The sequence below is a fragment of the Halichoerus grypus genome, chromosome 1 (assembly GCF_964656455.1).
Source record: "Halichoerus grypus chromosome 1, mHalGry1.hap1.1, whole genome shotgun sequence".
NCBI lineage: Eukaryota > Metazoa > Chordata > Mammalia > Carnivora > Phocidae > Halichoerus > Halichoerus grypus.
The window spans coordinates 2751366-2766393 of NC_135712.1; the positions used below are offsets into that span (position 1 = coordinate 2751366).

Consider the following 15028-nt stretch of genomic DNA (forward strand, 5'->3'; position numbering starts at 1 on the left):
CAGATTTGAGTTCTGACTTATGTTCCTTTTCTCTAAAGAGCTTTTAACATTTCTTGCAAGGCAGGTCTATCGGCAGCAAATTCCAATTTTTGTCTAAGAAAGTCTTCGTTTCTCCTTCATTTTTTTAAAGATTTTATTTATTTGTCAGTGAGAGAAAGAAAGAGAACAAGCAGGGGGAGCTGCAGGCAGAGGGAGAAGCAGGTTCCCCACTGAGCAAGGAGCCTGATGTGGGGCTTGATCCCAGGACCCTAGGATCATGACCTGAGCTGAAGACAGACACTCAACTGACTGAGCCACCCAGGCGCCCTTCTCCATTATTTTTTAAAGGATAATTTCACTGGATGCAGAATTCTAGGTTTTTTGTTTTTTGTTTTTTTTTCCCTCTCAACACTTTAAATATTTCACTCTCCTCTCTGAGGAGAAGCTGGTGTAATTCTTGTCTGTGGTCCCGTTTAGGTAGGTGTTTTTTTCCTTTGGCTTCCCTGTTCAGGATTTTTTTCTTTATCTCTGATTTTCTGCAGTTTGGAAATGATGTTCGCAGGTGTAGTTAATTTTTGCACTTACGCTGCTTGGTGTTCTCTGAGCCTCCTGGGGAGGTGGTTTGCTGTCTGACGGTAGTTTAGGGGATTCTCAGTCATTATGGCTTCAGGTACATCTTCTGCTGCTTTCTCTCTCGCTTCTCCTCTGCTGTTCCCACTTCACAGAGGTCATACCTTCTGTGTCGTCCCACTGTCCTTGGGCATTCTGCTCTGGTTTTTTGTCTTTGTTCCCTTTGTGTTGCAGTTTTGCCGGTTTCTGTTGATATATCCTCCAGCTCAGAGATGCTTTCTCAGCCATGTCCAGTCCACTAGGAAGCCCATCAAATGCATTCTTCATTTCTGTTACAGTGTTTTTGTCTCTAGTGTTTTTTTCTGGTGCTTTCTTAGGATTTCCATCTCTCTGTTTACATTTGCCCATCTGTTCTTGCACACTGTCTGCTTTACCCATCAGAGCCTCTGGCATATTAGTCAGAGTTGTTCTGAATTCCCAGCCTGATAATTCTAACATGTCGGCCATATCTGGCTCTGTTGTGTTCTCTGTCTACAAATGTGTTCTTTAGCCTTTTGCCTTGTGATTTTTTTTCTTGATAGCCAGACATGATGTCCTGGGAAGGAACTGCTGTGAATAACCTTTAGTACCGTGGTGGTGAGGTGTTGGGAGGGAGGGATGCATTCTATAGTCCTGTGATCAGGGCTCATGCTTCCAGTGAGCCTTTGCCTCTGGACACTGAACTTCAAAAGTGTTTCTCAGTTATTTCTTCCCCCTGTCCCCCTTAAGTGGAAGAGGATTGCTGGAGTGGGCTGGTGTTGGTTATTTCCTTTCCCTAGAGTTAGGCTCTGGTTGACTCGTTTCCCCTGAGGGCGGGCCTTCTTGGGAAGAACAGAGTGCCCGGGTATGTGTCAGAGTGGGTGCTTTTCCCCTGTGCCTGCTCTGGAAGCCTGGTCGGGCTCCCGGAGGTACATGTCACACTATTGTGGAGGCCGCCATGACTGAGTCCCCTTCAACCTGTTAATTCTCACACTTGTCTACGCCGAGCCTCTGGAGGTTCACCAGGTCAGCTCAGGTTTCCTGAGCTTGCTTCTGTTCTTGCAGTGGCTTCCGCTCATGACCCTATGCTCCAGTAAGCTATGACCCCCTATACTCACCTGTCTGTCTCTTTCTCATCTTGGGGTAACAGTTTGTCCTGTGTCCTCCCCAGTCCTTGGGATCTAAGAGGACTTGTTGATTTTTCAGTGTGTTGAGCTTTTTACTTATTGTTAGGATGGTGTGGTGGCCTCCAGCTCCTGAATGTGCAGAACTGGAAACTGTAAGTCCTAGCTTTCGTTTTTTTTTTTTTTTTTTTTAAGATTTTATTTATTAGAGAGAGAGAGAGCACATGAGTGGGGGGGGGGCAGACTCCCTGCTGAGCAGGGAGCTCGATGTGGGACTCCATCCCAGGACCCTGAGATCATGACCTGAGCTGAAGGCAGACGCTTCACCAACTGAGCCACCCAGGCGCCCCCTGGCTTTCATTTTTAAAGTCCATTTTAAAAAAGCCATTTCTTTTCCACTTCATATAAAACCTTTTCCTTCTTCAGATTTCAAGCAGCCAGGATCTCCCCGTCCACCCTTGCTTCTCCTTGTCCACTCAGCAAGCACTGGGATCATGGCTTCCTCTGTCCACCATTCCCTGCTGTTTTGAATGACTTGATCATGTTTGTGGATGATTCTTTCAATACTCTGATGTCAGGGTTGCTTGCCTTTCTCAGCTCCAGAGATAGTTGGTGCTCTACACTGCGAATAATCCAGTCCTGTGGCCACACTCTGGCCTTTGTTCAGCCTCTGAAATGGCAGACCCCACTGCAGCGCTTAGGTCTGTACTGTCTCTGTTCCTTCTCCTCTGCTCATCACTCCCCTAGCCCTGCTGAGAGCACCTGCTCCTCACCACTCCTCTTCCTTCCCGACCACCCTGCCACCTTCCCCAGCTTCCCTTTGCATCTAGCACACCGGCATCCCATTATGGAGCATACACGTCAGCAGCCTCAGGTCCCTCGCCACCGTTTCCCGACGCTCCAGCCTTGGACCAGCCATTGGCCTCCTTTCCTGCAGCCTGGGCTGCCCAGTGATGCTGGACAAGAAGGTTCCCAGTGCAGCCACACCATGTCACCCTCTCCTGGCCTGAAGCTCCTGTTGGACTCCTCTCTGTGTCCTCATCAGTCTCCACTCTTGTCTTCACAGTGGCTAGGTCAGACTTCAGACTCTGTGACCTTGGCCACTTCGCTGTTCCTCAGTCCTCTGCAGACGAGCTCCCAGCAGCGGCTTTCGTTCCTGCTTCCCAGGGAGAATGGGGGTGTGGGTGTGAGCTTCCTCACGATGCTGCCTCAATGATACCCACCCACCCTCACTTTCTCTCACATGTCAGATGAATCTGTGGCCTTCTGGGGTTCTTGGGTGAGTGGTCCTGCCACCTCTGGTTTTGATTAGCTGCCCTCTGGGGTTTTGCTCAGTTAGTTGTCATCTCTTGCTTCAGTATTTTCAGACTCCTCCTCTCTACTGGCTCCTCTTCAGCCCTTTTCCTCCCAGTTGTGCTGTGACAAGCTTCATAGGGCCCATCTGCCCGCTCTGCTCGAGTTTGGGTGGCTTTGGGTTTACCATGACATGACATGACAAGACACATTTCCCAGGATCAAGGGTGGCTCGTGGTGCCCTGTTCCTTTTGCTTCCTCTTGAAGTCCCTGTGGGCCAGTGGCCTTGGAATAGACTTGATTCTACTGTGGGACCCAGGGCCATCTCTTTGGTGGCACATACCCACAGAGTAACAAGTGGGACATTCTTGTGACTCGGCCTCAGTGAGTTCTTTCAGCGTCCTGTCCTTTTGGGCTGTATAATTTCCCACTTGCCCTGGTTTATCTGCTTGTTTTGTGGGAAGATTCTCCAAATCTAGAAACTTCTGATATCTGGGGGCCAGATGCACCCGCTGATGCTCGGCCCCTTGAGGTGCTTTGTGCTGGATGGCAGGACTGCTGTCTGCGGCAGTGGTGTATCTCATAAGCCTTGGCCTCCAGGCCTCCGAGGGGATCACCTTCCTGCCGCACCAGCGAGGGCTCTGTGCTCTCTGTGGGCAGTTCTCACATTCACCACAGCCTCTCACAGCCTAGATAGACCAGGCTCTGTCCGCCAAGGCTGGGGAGCTCAGTGCCACCAGGTGGTGGCAGGCCGCTGTCCACCTCTTCTCCACGCACTTCTCGTTCTCCCCCAGCAGTCAGGGCGTGCTGTGTCAGGAGCTCCCCTGTCACCACTGGCATCCGTTCTTGTCCTCCACCTCCAGCCACAGGTCACCCAGGCATGCACACAGCATCTGGGGTTGCACCCTGATCTTGGGGTTGTGGAGGGCCACTGTGCGTCGTACTGGCACTGAACCTGGTTTGGACCCTGAGCCTCTCCTGGTGGTGTCTCATCTTTCCCCACTGCTGCTACATGACACTGGTGTTGCCTTTGTCCTTGACACTCAAGAGCTGGACAAACACAATTTTTGTTTTATGTGGGAGATCTGGATTTCAGGAATCAGGTCAACTCCCGGCCTTTCTGAGTACCCACTATTTCTTTTGTATTTAATTTTCTCCTTAATTGTTTCTCATTGCCTATCCTTCACTATGATTTTACCAACCCTATCGAACAGACCATGAGAGGCTTTTTAGCATCTTGTTCCAGCTGCTGCTTAGGGTCAGACCTGTTGGAGATGTCATTAGATGGGTTTGTTGGAGGCCCAGTGTTGGAGGTGGCTTCCCAGCTGGAGAGAGGAGACCTCAGGCAGGGCGAGCTATTGGAAGTTGCCAGGGAGGGTTTATCCACATTCCTGAATGAAGACCACTGGTTCTCAGCGTAACACCATTCCCAGACTTGGGGATGAGATGCACGTTCTGTGAAGGGAATGTGTTTACTCTGTACCAACCATAGGTTATTGACATGGCACATTTCACTGTTCAGGGCCCAGGGAGTATATGGTGTGTATGGTCAGGGAAGGCCGGAGAGGACAGCAACTCTGCAAAGGTGTTTCTTGCCTAGGCACACAGGCTGGAAGGTTATAGAAATGCCCTGGAGTGGGGGTGTCCGTGGCTCTGCTACCTGAAGAAGTTGTTTGTTGGTTTGTGCCTCCGCTCGACGACTTCCCAGTGGTCATCAGCAGGGTTCAGTCAGTGAGAGGTCCTGCAGGTGAAATTTCCCAGGGCCTCTGCTGCAGAACCAGCCTGTGAGCTCTGCAGGGAAACCAGTTCATATTTTATAACCAAGCTAGCATTATTACATCTTGGAACAGATGTAGCTCTGAGTGGTTGTAGCTATATTTGCAGAGCTGAGCCTCCTTGAGTGATGATTCACCATCATAAGGACCAGCGGGCTGATTTTTCCCACAGAATCCCAGTTTCCAAAGAAGAGAGAACTCGTCTGGGATAGTCAGAGCTCAGACTGTATTTTATAAAGATGATTCTAGAACCATTTCCACAAACTGTCTTTGTGGCAGCGCCTTAGAACTGCCCTGAGGACACTGAGCTTGGAGGGGGGTCTAGAAGTGCATTCAGTGGGTGCTCTCCTCTCTCTCCTCCATGTACTGTAAACTGGATGACAGAGACTCTGCTTCGGCTCTCTTTTCCCAAGGCCTGGTACACGGACAGTGCTCAGCAAATGATGCTAAATGAGCATGTGAGATACAGACATTCACTCTCTGGGTTATGCTTATATCTTGTTTGTTGTTAAAAGTCATACAGAGTGTTACCATGCATTTGGGTGGCCTGAAACCTTCACATAAGGAGCAGCTTAATACCAGTTGAAAAGAAGTCTCCAAACATGATTGGGTTTTCTTAGTCATTTCCAAAGCTTTATTAATTCTAGGTAGTAAGAAAGTTATTATTAAGGACAGTTATATTTCTAGGATGTTGGTTAATAATTAAATATTTTGAAGAGGGAAGTACATTTTGAGGACAAATCTTAGATTATGTTCAAATTCCTCAGAGTCAGCAGCATTTCCAGATATTAACACAGATCATCTCCAAGCTTCTGAAATGTCTCTAACGTTCGGGGTTTGGGAACTACTCTGTATTATTCTTTTTCAGGTGGTAAAGCTTTCAGCCACAAAATGTTTAACACCCAGTGAATTGGTCTAGTACGAAGCTGTAAATTGATGGGTGGTGGTTTGAATATAACCTTGATTCTTCTGAACGGTATTTTTAGGGTTTCAAGCTATCTAGTTTGGTCATTTTATGTACATTTTTTTAAAAATGAAAAATCCAGGGGCGCCTGAGTGGCTTAGTTGTTAAGCGTCTGCCTTCGGCTCAGGTCATGATCCCAGGGTCCTGGGATCGAGTCCCACATCGGGCTCCCTGCTCGGTGGGAAGCCTGCTTCTCTCTCTCCTGCTCCCCCTGCTTGTGTTCCTGCTCTTGCTATCTCTCTCTCTGTCAAATAAATAAATAAAATCTTAAAAAAAAAATTAAAAAAAAAATTAAAAATCCGTATTTGGCCTTTCGTTAAGAAAAAGGCAAATAATCTAATACACATATGGGCAAAAGAGATAATGAGGCAGTTCACAAAGGAAACACTGGCAAGCTTCATAAGTATGGAAAAGATTCTTGAGTTCAATTGTAATGCAAATTATAACCATAATGAAAAACTTTCCATTCTATTTCACTGGAAAAAAATCAATATCTAACAGTTATGAGCTTTGGAGAGATGTAAGGCCAGGAAAGATTACACCTGTCCACTCTGCTGGTGGGAGGGAGATGGAGGCCGGTGGGCAGCATCTGTTGAGGTTAATATGCTCATGCCAAGGACAGGTAATCCCTAATCCCCTTTTGATATATACTCCAGAAAAAGTTTTAGCTATAAACACTAGGACGCTTGTGCAGAAACGTCACAGCATGTGCTGGGAAGTTACCAGGTAACTAGATAAATAGATTGTGATCAGTTAATGTTGGGACGCATCAGGGAAAATACGTTATTACTATACAAGTCAGTGTAGACACAGATCTCCCCCGGTGTGGAAGATTATGTACGGTATGCTGCCACTGATACAGACACGGGTGATGGAGTTGCCGGGCTCTGCACGTGTGCTGTGGAAGCATCTGGAAGTGCAGACAGACGGAGCTGTTAGCTCGCACCTCCCTCAAGTGTCTGTGTTCAGACATAGTTCACAAAGGGGATTTGACTATGATGATAAGATTTTCTTTCTTAACCAGGGAGGTGGGTATTGTATTGTTCTTTATATCTTTTTGTGGGCCTTTACTGTAACATAGTAGATAAAAAATACAGCTATTTGGTTAGGGTTACATACACTGATTTTTAAGTTCTAACTTGATGAGGGGAGCCACAGAATCTAAAACAAGCAGGTTCTGTAGTTAATTACTGTATTTCTTTAAAAACAAAAAAACAACCAAACAATCCTAAGACCTTTATGGAACCACAAAAGACCCCAAACAGCCAGAGCCACCTTGAAAAAGAAAAGCAAAGCTGGAGGCATCACAATTCCAGATTTCAAAGTTACATCACAAAGCTGTAGTGATCAACACAGTATGGTACTGCACAAAAACAGACACATAAATCAGTGGAACAGAATAGAGAACCCAGAAGTGAATTCACAGCTATATGGTCAGTTAAAATCTTCGAAAGAGCAGGAAAGAATATCCAATGGAAAAAAAAGACAGTCTCTAACAAATGGGAACACTGGACAGCAATATGCAAAAGAATGAAACTGGTCCACTTTCTTACACCATACACAGAAAGAAATTAAGAATGGATGAGAAACCTAAATGTGAGACTCCAAATCATAAAAATCCCAGAGGAAAACAGTAAGGTCTCTGACATGGCTGTAGCAACTTCTTTCTAGATATGTCTCCTGAGGCAATGGAAACAAAAGCAAAAATAAACTATGGGGACTTCATCAAAAGCTTTCTCACAGCAAAGGAAACAATTAACAAAACTAAAAAGCAACTTACAGAATGGGAGAAGATATTTGCAAATGACATATCTGACAAAGGGTTAGTATCCAAAATATATAAAGAACAGATACAACTCAACACCCAAAAAACAAATAATCTAATTTTAAAAATGGGCAGGAGACATGGATAGACATTTCTCCAAAGAAGACATACAGAATGCCAACAAACGTGAAAAGATGCTCAACATCACTCATCATCAGGGAAATGCAAATCAAAACTACAATGTGATATCACCTCCTACCTGTGATAATGGCTAAAATCAACAACACAAACAGGTGTTGGCGAGGGTGTGGAGAAAGGGGAACCCTCGTGCACTGTTTCTTTTTTTTTTTAAGATTTTATTTATTTGAGAGAGAGCACAAGTGGGGGAGGGGTGGTGGGAGAAGGACAAGCAGACTCCCACTGAGCAGGGAGCTGAGATGTGGGGCTCAGTCCTAGGACCCTGGGATCATGACCTGAGCCGAAGGTAGACGCTTAACCAATTGAGCCACCCAGATGCCCCAGCCCTTGTGTACTGTTGGTGGGACTGCAAACTGGGGCAGCCACTCTGGAGAACAGTATGGAGGGTCCTCAAAAAGTTAAAAATAGAACTAACTTACGATCTAGCAATTGCACTACTAGGTATTTACCCAAAGAATACAAAAACACTAATTCAAAGGGATATGTACACCCTGATGTTTATAGCAACATTATCTACAATAGCCAAACTATGGAAACAGCCCAAGTGTGCATCCACTGATGAATGGATAAAGAAGAGGTGGTATATACACAGTGGAATATTACTTAGTCATCAAAAGAATGACATCTTGCCATTTGCAACGACATGGATCGAACTACAGAGAATTATACTAAGTGAAATAAGTCAGAGAAAGACAAATACCATATGATCCCACTCATGTGGAATATAAGAAAACGAATGAGCAAAGGGACAAAAAAAAAAGGCAAACCAAGAAACAGATTCAACTCTAGAGAACACACTGATGGTGACTGGAGGGGAGGTGGGCAGGGGGATGGGGGAAATAGGGGATGGGGAGTCAGGGGGGCACTTGTCCTGATGAGAACCGGGTGATGTACAGAAACGTTGAATCCCTATATTGTACACCTGAAACTAATATTACACTGTACGTTAACTAACGAATTTAAATAAAAACTTAAAATTTAATAGGACAGGCACTTGCTCCTATAATTGGCCCATAGTAAATGCTCAATTAAATTTCAAAAAAAGGGGTGCCTGTGTGGGTCAGTCTGTTAAGCGTCTGACTCCTGATTTCGGTTCAGGTCATGATCTCAGGGTCTTGGGATTGAGCCCCACATTGGGCTCCATGCTTAGCATGTAGTCTGCTTGGGATTCTCTGTCCCTCTCCCTCTGCCCCTGCACATGTGCTCACTCACTCTTTCTCTCTCTCAAATAAATAAATAAATCTTTTAAAAAATTGGTAGGCCTCTAACTGCCAGGTTCTGTCCATCATTTGGTCTGAAATGTCTGGTTGTATTGCTCTACTATTTGCTTCTCTCTCAAATAACATATGCAGTCTTTTGTAAGAATTTTATTGCTCATTGTTCCTTAGTGTTACTTGATGGTGGTAATTTGGCTACTTCATATTTTCATCTAGATGACCGGTTGGTGGCTTTTGTTTCTGGAGGGTGGACATCACAATTATACCTCTTTGTTTATTTTCATAGCTTGTTTGTTTTGAAGTACCAGGTGTGTTTGTTCTTTGTTGCTTCCAGTTGTAATTTCTTTCAAGATGAATACAAGAGTTCAGTAGCATGACTCAGCCTTGTTGGTCAGAGCATCAGGACAGCGTTCTGACTTCTCACCAGGCCAATCCATTCAGCCCCAGGCCTGCTACAGCTAGGTGAAGACAGTGTCCTTTTCCTTGAAAGACAGTTTCTTGTGTTGCTTTTGTAACATTTCAGGTTTGCTGGAATCTTTATGTTAGCCTTGCTTTCTGTCCTTTCATTGTCAATGTTGGACGTATCTGCAATTCTCAAGGTCGCAGAGCCTGGCAAGTTGCCTTTTGGAGCCCGTAAATCCGTTTATAACAAATCTTATGCTTAGCTTCGTGGGAGGAAGCAGAATTTGCCTACCTTTTTGGTCACTGGAAGAAAAAGTCTGACTCTTAGTACTATGGTAGTTTGGGAAATGACATTTACTTTTAATACCTCTGTGCCAGAAAAGTGGATTGAATGTGCAGTTTCTCTTGACTTTGCAATTGGAAACTTGATAAATTATTTACAAAATATTTGTGGTTAGGATAGAAATCTTGGAACAGAAAGCACTTGAATAAGAAATAGAAAGTTTTCTGGGTTTGCTGTTTGCTAAGTCCTCTGCGACCTCGGAGCCATCTCTGGTCTTCTGTGAGATGTGGCCTGGCAATGACACGCGGTCTCGGGTGGTTCTGCGGTCACTGCAATGACCTTTGTTCCATCCTAGCTTCTTAACGATGGCTGACTTTGACCAAATATGAATTTTAAAGACATTTATCAATTTTATGAGTCATTTTTACCCCCTTAAAGTTGAGTGGCAGTCAGTGAAGAATTTCAACTGGATGTATTTCCTGGAATTTGCCCCGTATTCCAGTTATCACTCAAATGTTAATTTCACCTTTTAAGTTTTGAAGAAGATTAGCTAACTTTATTTTCATTTTTGAAGGCAGGGGTTGCAGACCTTTTCTGTAAAGGGCCAAATAGAGACTGTTTCAGGCTCTGGGGGCCATCCGGTCTCTGCAGCAGTGACTCAGCCCTGCTCTTGTAGCATGAAGCCGCGTGGACAGCACATTGCATTTTAAGGACTCCACCTCCCTGAGTTGGTGACCAGAAGTAAGAACTTCTCTCTTAGCATCCTGGATTGGAGGCCTCAGAAAGCTGTAGTTAAAGGGCTGAATTTTCCTCATGAATATGACCTTTGAACTGCTCTTAATAACGCACGAAATAGATTACTAGTGAATAGATTTTGGATATGTGTAAAAATTGTCAGGAAAACAGGAAAGGATTGGCAAGTTTGGTTCATTTTGTGGCCTGTGAGGAGGCTGAGGATCATAGTCTGAGAAGTGGGCATCACCGCTCTGGAGGGTGCTAGTCTAGTGTTGTCTTCTTGAACCTGGTAGCATTGCCTTACTTTGAAAATGCCCATCTAAATAGGGAGAGAGAGACTGTCTCTGCATGCTGAGGCTTTCAGTTGCTGGGGATTGGTTCACTTTCCATATTTAAACTGCTTACCGTGTCCCAGGTCCTGAATAAGCCGTGGCACTTAGAAACCAGCTATTTCGGGGCGCCTGGGTGGCTCAGTCATTAAGTGTCTGCCTTCGGCTCACGTCATGACCCCAGGGTCCTGGGATCGAGCCCCGCATCGGGCTCTGCTCATCGGGAAACCTGCTTCTCCCTCTCCCACTCCCCCTGCTTGTGTTCCCTCTCTTGCTGTGTCACTCTCTCTGTCAAATAAATAAGTAAAAATCTTTAAAAAAAAAAAAAAGAAAGAAACCAGCTATTTCAACAGAAAACTCTAACAAGCACTTTCTGTGGCATGCATGTATGCATATACCACAGTTTATTTAATCAGGCCCTTGTTAGTGGACTGAATCACTTATTGATTTTTTTTGCCTCAGGCTCCAATGTGTCTTGGCATGACACTGTTACTGATCCCATCTTTATTTAAAATTTTGATGAATTGCTTATTATGGAATTTTTGCAGTACTTTTGATTTTTTAAAAATTTGCTTTACAATACATTTTAAAAGATCCTGGCTACTGAATATTTTGGCGCCCCTTACATTTGCCCCCAAAGCAAGTGCTTTACTCTCTGCACCCCAGTGGGCCCCGCTGATTAACTATTCCGTTGTACACTGGATGTTGCAGATCTTCATTGACTCTGGATTCTGTTATCTTTTCCTGAAGAGATTGAGTGTTTGTCCTAGCAGGTAGTTAGCTTTACCGGACTCTTAAACCCTGGCTACCCTGAGGTGATCAACAGAATCTGTGCCCCATCCTTGGTTTTCCAGCTCCCACTGTCCACAGGGCCTCTTCGTGGCTGCCTTGCAGAGGCATGGTATCCCGGCTGTGGCCCCAGCTGTAGTCCCGCCTGTCTGGGCTCCCTCCTTCCCACACCTGTGCTCTGCTCCTGCTCTGTTTGGTACCTGTCCTTACCTCCTGCCCCTGTGTCAGTTTCCCCAAACTTTCATTGTATGATTGTTACAGTTTCATTTTTTGTAAGTTCTAGGTTCTCCTTTGAATTGGCTGGACATTTATAATACTCAGTAGCTCCTTGATGGTATTTTGAATTTCTTTTTATGTTATTTGTACCTACTAAACATACCCATTTTCTATTCTATGATTGATACTTCTAGTATCTGAGCATTCTTTTTTTAAATTTTGGTTCTCATTGGTTCTTCGTGCTGTTGATTATGGGTCTTGGTTTTCATGATTTTGTGATTTTTGTTATGAACTCCCATTTGTTAGTACTGTGTTTGTGGGAATTCTTTGAAGATCAGATTGAGGGACCTTCCTTCAAGAGGATGTTTACTTTGGCCAGGCAGCTGGAGGAGCTCCTATCCCACCTCTCCTTTTTTTTTTTAAAAAAAAAAAAAGAGGTTGGGAGGAACAGAGGAAGAGGGAAAATCTTAAGCAGGCTCCCTGCCTAGTGTGTGAGCTCAACTCGGGGCTCGATCTCACGACCCTGAGATCATGACCTGAGCTGAAACCAAGCGTCAGACCTTAACCGACTGAGCCACCCAGGTGCCCCTCCCAGCTCTCCCTTGTATTAAAATTACATGGCTTGTTGATTTTCAGGCCATACAGGAAGTATGGATTCATGCCAAGCTTGAAAGCTTACTCTTCCCTAGCTTTGTGTGGGGGTCTGTGACCTGAGTCTCTGTCTTGTGTTGGTTTGAGGCTTTTCCTTCTGTCCCTCTGCACGAAGCCACTCTGTTGCACTGAAGCTGTGTGCTTCAGGAATCTATCCTCTTTAGCGCATGTCTCCCTGAATTTGCGCTCTCACCGAGTTCTTGATCAGGAGTGTTTTCCCTTCACTTCTTGCAAGCTCTTCCATTCTTTCAGGGGTTTGCAAAATCTTTGTATAGCCTTTTTTCAAAAAAATTGCTTTGCACTGTGAAGTTTGGGGATCTCTGTATTGTACAGTAATGTTAGAAACCTTGTCCGATAGTTTTTCAGTTTTCATTAGACTCTAACTTACTGTAAAGTTGTGGTCAGTTCAGAAGATAGTTTGTAAGATCCTGTTTAACTCTGGATACTGTCTTGTTGCTTGTTAGAGATGGTTGGGGTTGTGGTGCTCTTTGTCCCTGATGCTGTGGATTAAACACACTTATATGGCCTGCGCCGGCTACCCAGACATCACGGATAATGTTCATTGAATGAAAAGATAGGATTAAATTGTAAGCAGCTGAATTGAACTGTTAGAGCACAGTATACTTATGAATCGAGGGCCGCCTGTGTGTAAATGCAGGAGTGGTCTTGGTAAATCTGGTCTTGAGGTTTACTGTGGGACCCTCTCTGCAGTTGTGTCCCTTGATTATGTGCACTTCTACAAGGTGGTTTTCTGTGGGCCTGTTGCCGGAGCTTCCAGTCCTCCTGTAACATCCCAGGGAGCGGTATTACTTCACGTACGTCCTGCCTACAGTGCCTGTCACCCAGCTGCAGAATGGGGCGTCTGCAGTGTAGGAAAGCCCTGTTCACCAGCAGGAGTATTTAGGGTGAGACTTCACATGGGGCATCATCTCAACCTGTCTTCTTTCCATTTCAGGTTACTGCTGATGTCCCTGTACAACGTGAGCATCAACCTGAAAGGCTTGAAGTACATCAGCGAGAGCCCGGGATTCATCCCACTGCTGTGGTGGCTTTTGAGTGGTGAGGAGAGGGTTTCCCTGTAAATCTTCTCGTACCGTGGGTGCACCTGTTTCTCTCTGGCCAGAGGAAAGTGTCAAGTATTAGAAATATTGGGATTGATTGTCCTAAGGTGTTAGCATTCTTTAAAAAAAGATTTCAAACTATAGAGAACTCAGTGGTGTGCTAGGTTATTTCTAGTTCTGCTTCTGAAGTACTGCTTTCAGTGTCGTTACGATTCTGTGACACAAAGAAAAATTATCTTTAAACATTTATTTTTATTTTTATTTTTTTTGAAGATTTTTATTTATTTGAGAGAGAGAGAGAGAGAGCACACAAGCAGGGGGAGGGGCAGAGGGAGAAGCAGACTCCCCGCTGAGCAGGGAACCTGATACGGGACTTGATCCCAGGACCCTGGCTGGGATCATGACCTGAGCTGAAGGCAGATGCTTAACCGACTGAGCCACCCCGGCGCCCCCAAAGAAAGATTATGTTATAAAGCAGCTGGTAAAGGGCATTCACCTGTCCCTTTGTGGACAAAACAGCGCTGTGTGTTGTCTAGGGCTCTGAATGTCAGGTGAAGGAATGTGGGGGAAAAGAAATCTGAGATTACAGCTCTAAAGTTACATATGTGTTATGTGTATGTGGAGTTTTTGTTTTCTCTGAAATAAAAGCTCTCTCTACTGTTTCATTTTCTCTCTGACCACTAATTAATTACTTAATTAATTTATATTTTATTTTAAAAAATTTTTATTTCAGTGTAGTTAATATACAATACTATATTAGTTTAAGATGTATAATGTAGTGATTCAACACTTCTCTGTATTACTCAGTGCTCATCAAGATAAGTGTCCTCTTACTCCCCATCACCTGTTTCCCCCATCCCCTGCCTACCTCCCCTCTGGTGACCATCAGTTTGTTCTCTATAGTTGAGTCTGTTTCTTGGTTTGTCTCTTTTTTCCCCCATTTGCTTATTTGTTTTGTTTCTTAAATTCCACATATGAATGAAATCATGTGATACTGTCTTTCTCTAACTTATTTCACTTAGCATGATACTCTCTAGCTCCATCCATGTTGTTGCAAATGGTAAGATTTCATTCTATTTTATGGTCGAGTAATATTCCACTGTGTGTATATATGTGTATATATATATATAGATATAGATGTATATATACATACATCTATATATATACTGCATTTTCTTTATCCATTCATCAGTTGATGGACACTTGGGCTGTTCCCATAATTTGGCTATTGTAGATAATGCTGCTATAAATATAGGAGTGCATATATCTTTTCAAATTAGTGATTTCATATCCTTTGGTTAAATACCCAGTAGTGCAATTGCTGGATTGTAGAATAGTTCTATTTTTAAATTTTGGAGGTGCGTCCGTACTGTTTTCTAGAGCGGCTGTACAGTTTGCATTCCCACCAGCAGTGCATGAGGGTTCCTTTTTCTCCACATCCTTGCCAACACTTATTATTGCTTGTGTTGTTGATTTTAGCCATTCTGACAGGTGTGGGGTGATATCTCATTGTAGGTTTGATTTGCATTTCCCTGATGGTGAGTGATGTTGAGCATCTTTTCATGTGTCTATTGGCCATCTGGATGTATTCTTTGAAGAAATGTCTGTTGATGTCTTCCCATTTTCAACTGGATTATTTGTGTTTTGGGTTGAGTTATA

The 15028-nt window shown here is 44.3% G+C and overlaps 1 protein-coding gene across 4 annotated transcripts in view; it reads left to right on the forward strand.

The window, feature by feature from the left end:
• Nucleotides 1-15028, forward strand: part of HSF2BP (heat shock transcription factor 2 binding protein) — a 98357-nt gene that overhangs the window by 46806 nt on the left and 36523 nt on the right. For all 4 annotated transcript variants that reach the window (XM_036099000.2, XM_078068758.1, XM_078068788.1 and 1 more), the window contains one exon: nucleotides 13264-13367. In XM_036099000.2, coding sequence (XP_035954893.1) covers nucleotides 13264-13367 — 104 coding nt within the window. The remainder of the gene's footprint in view (nucleotides 1-13263; nucleotides 13368-15028) is intronic.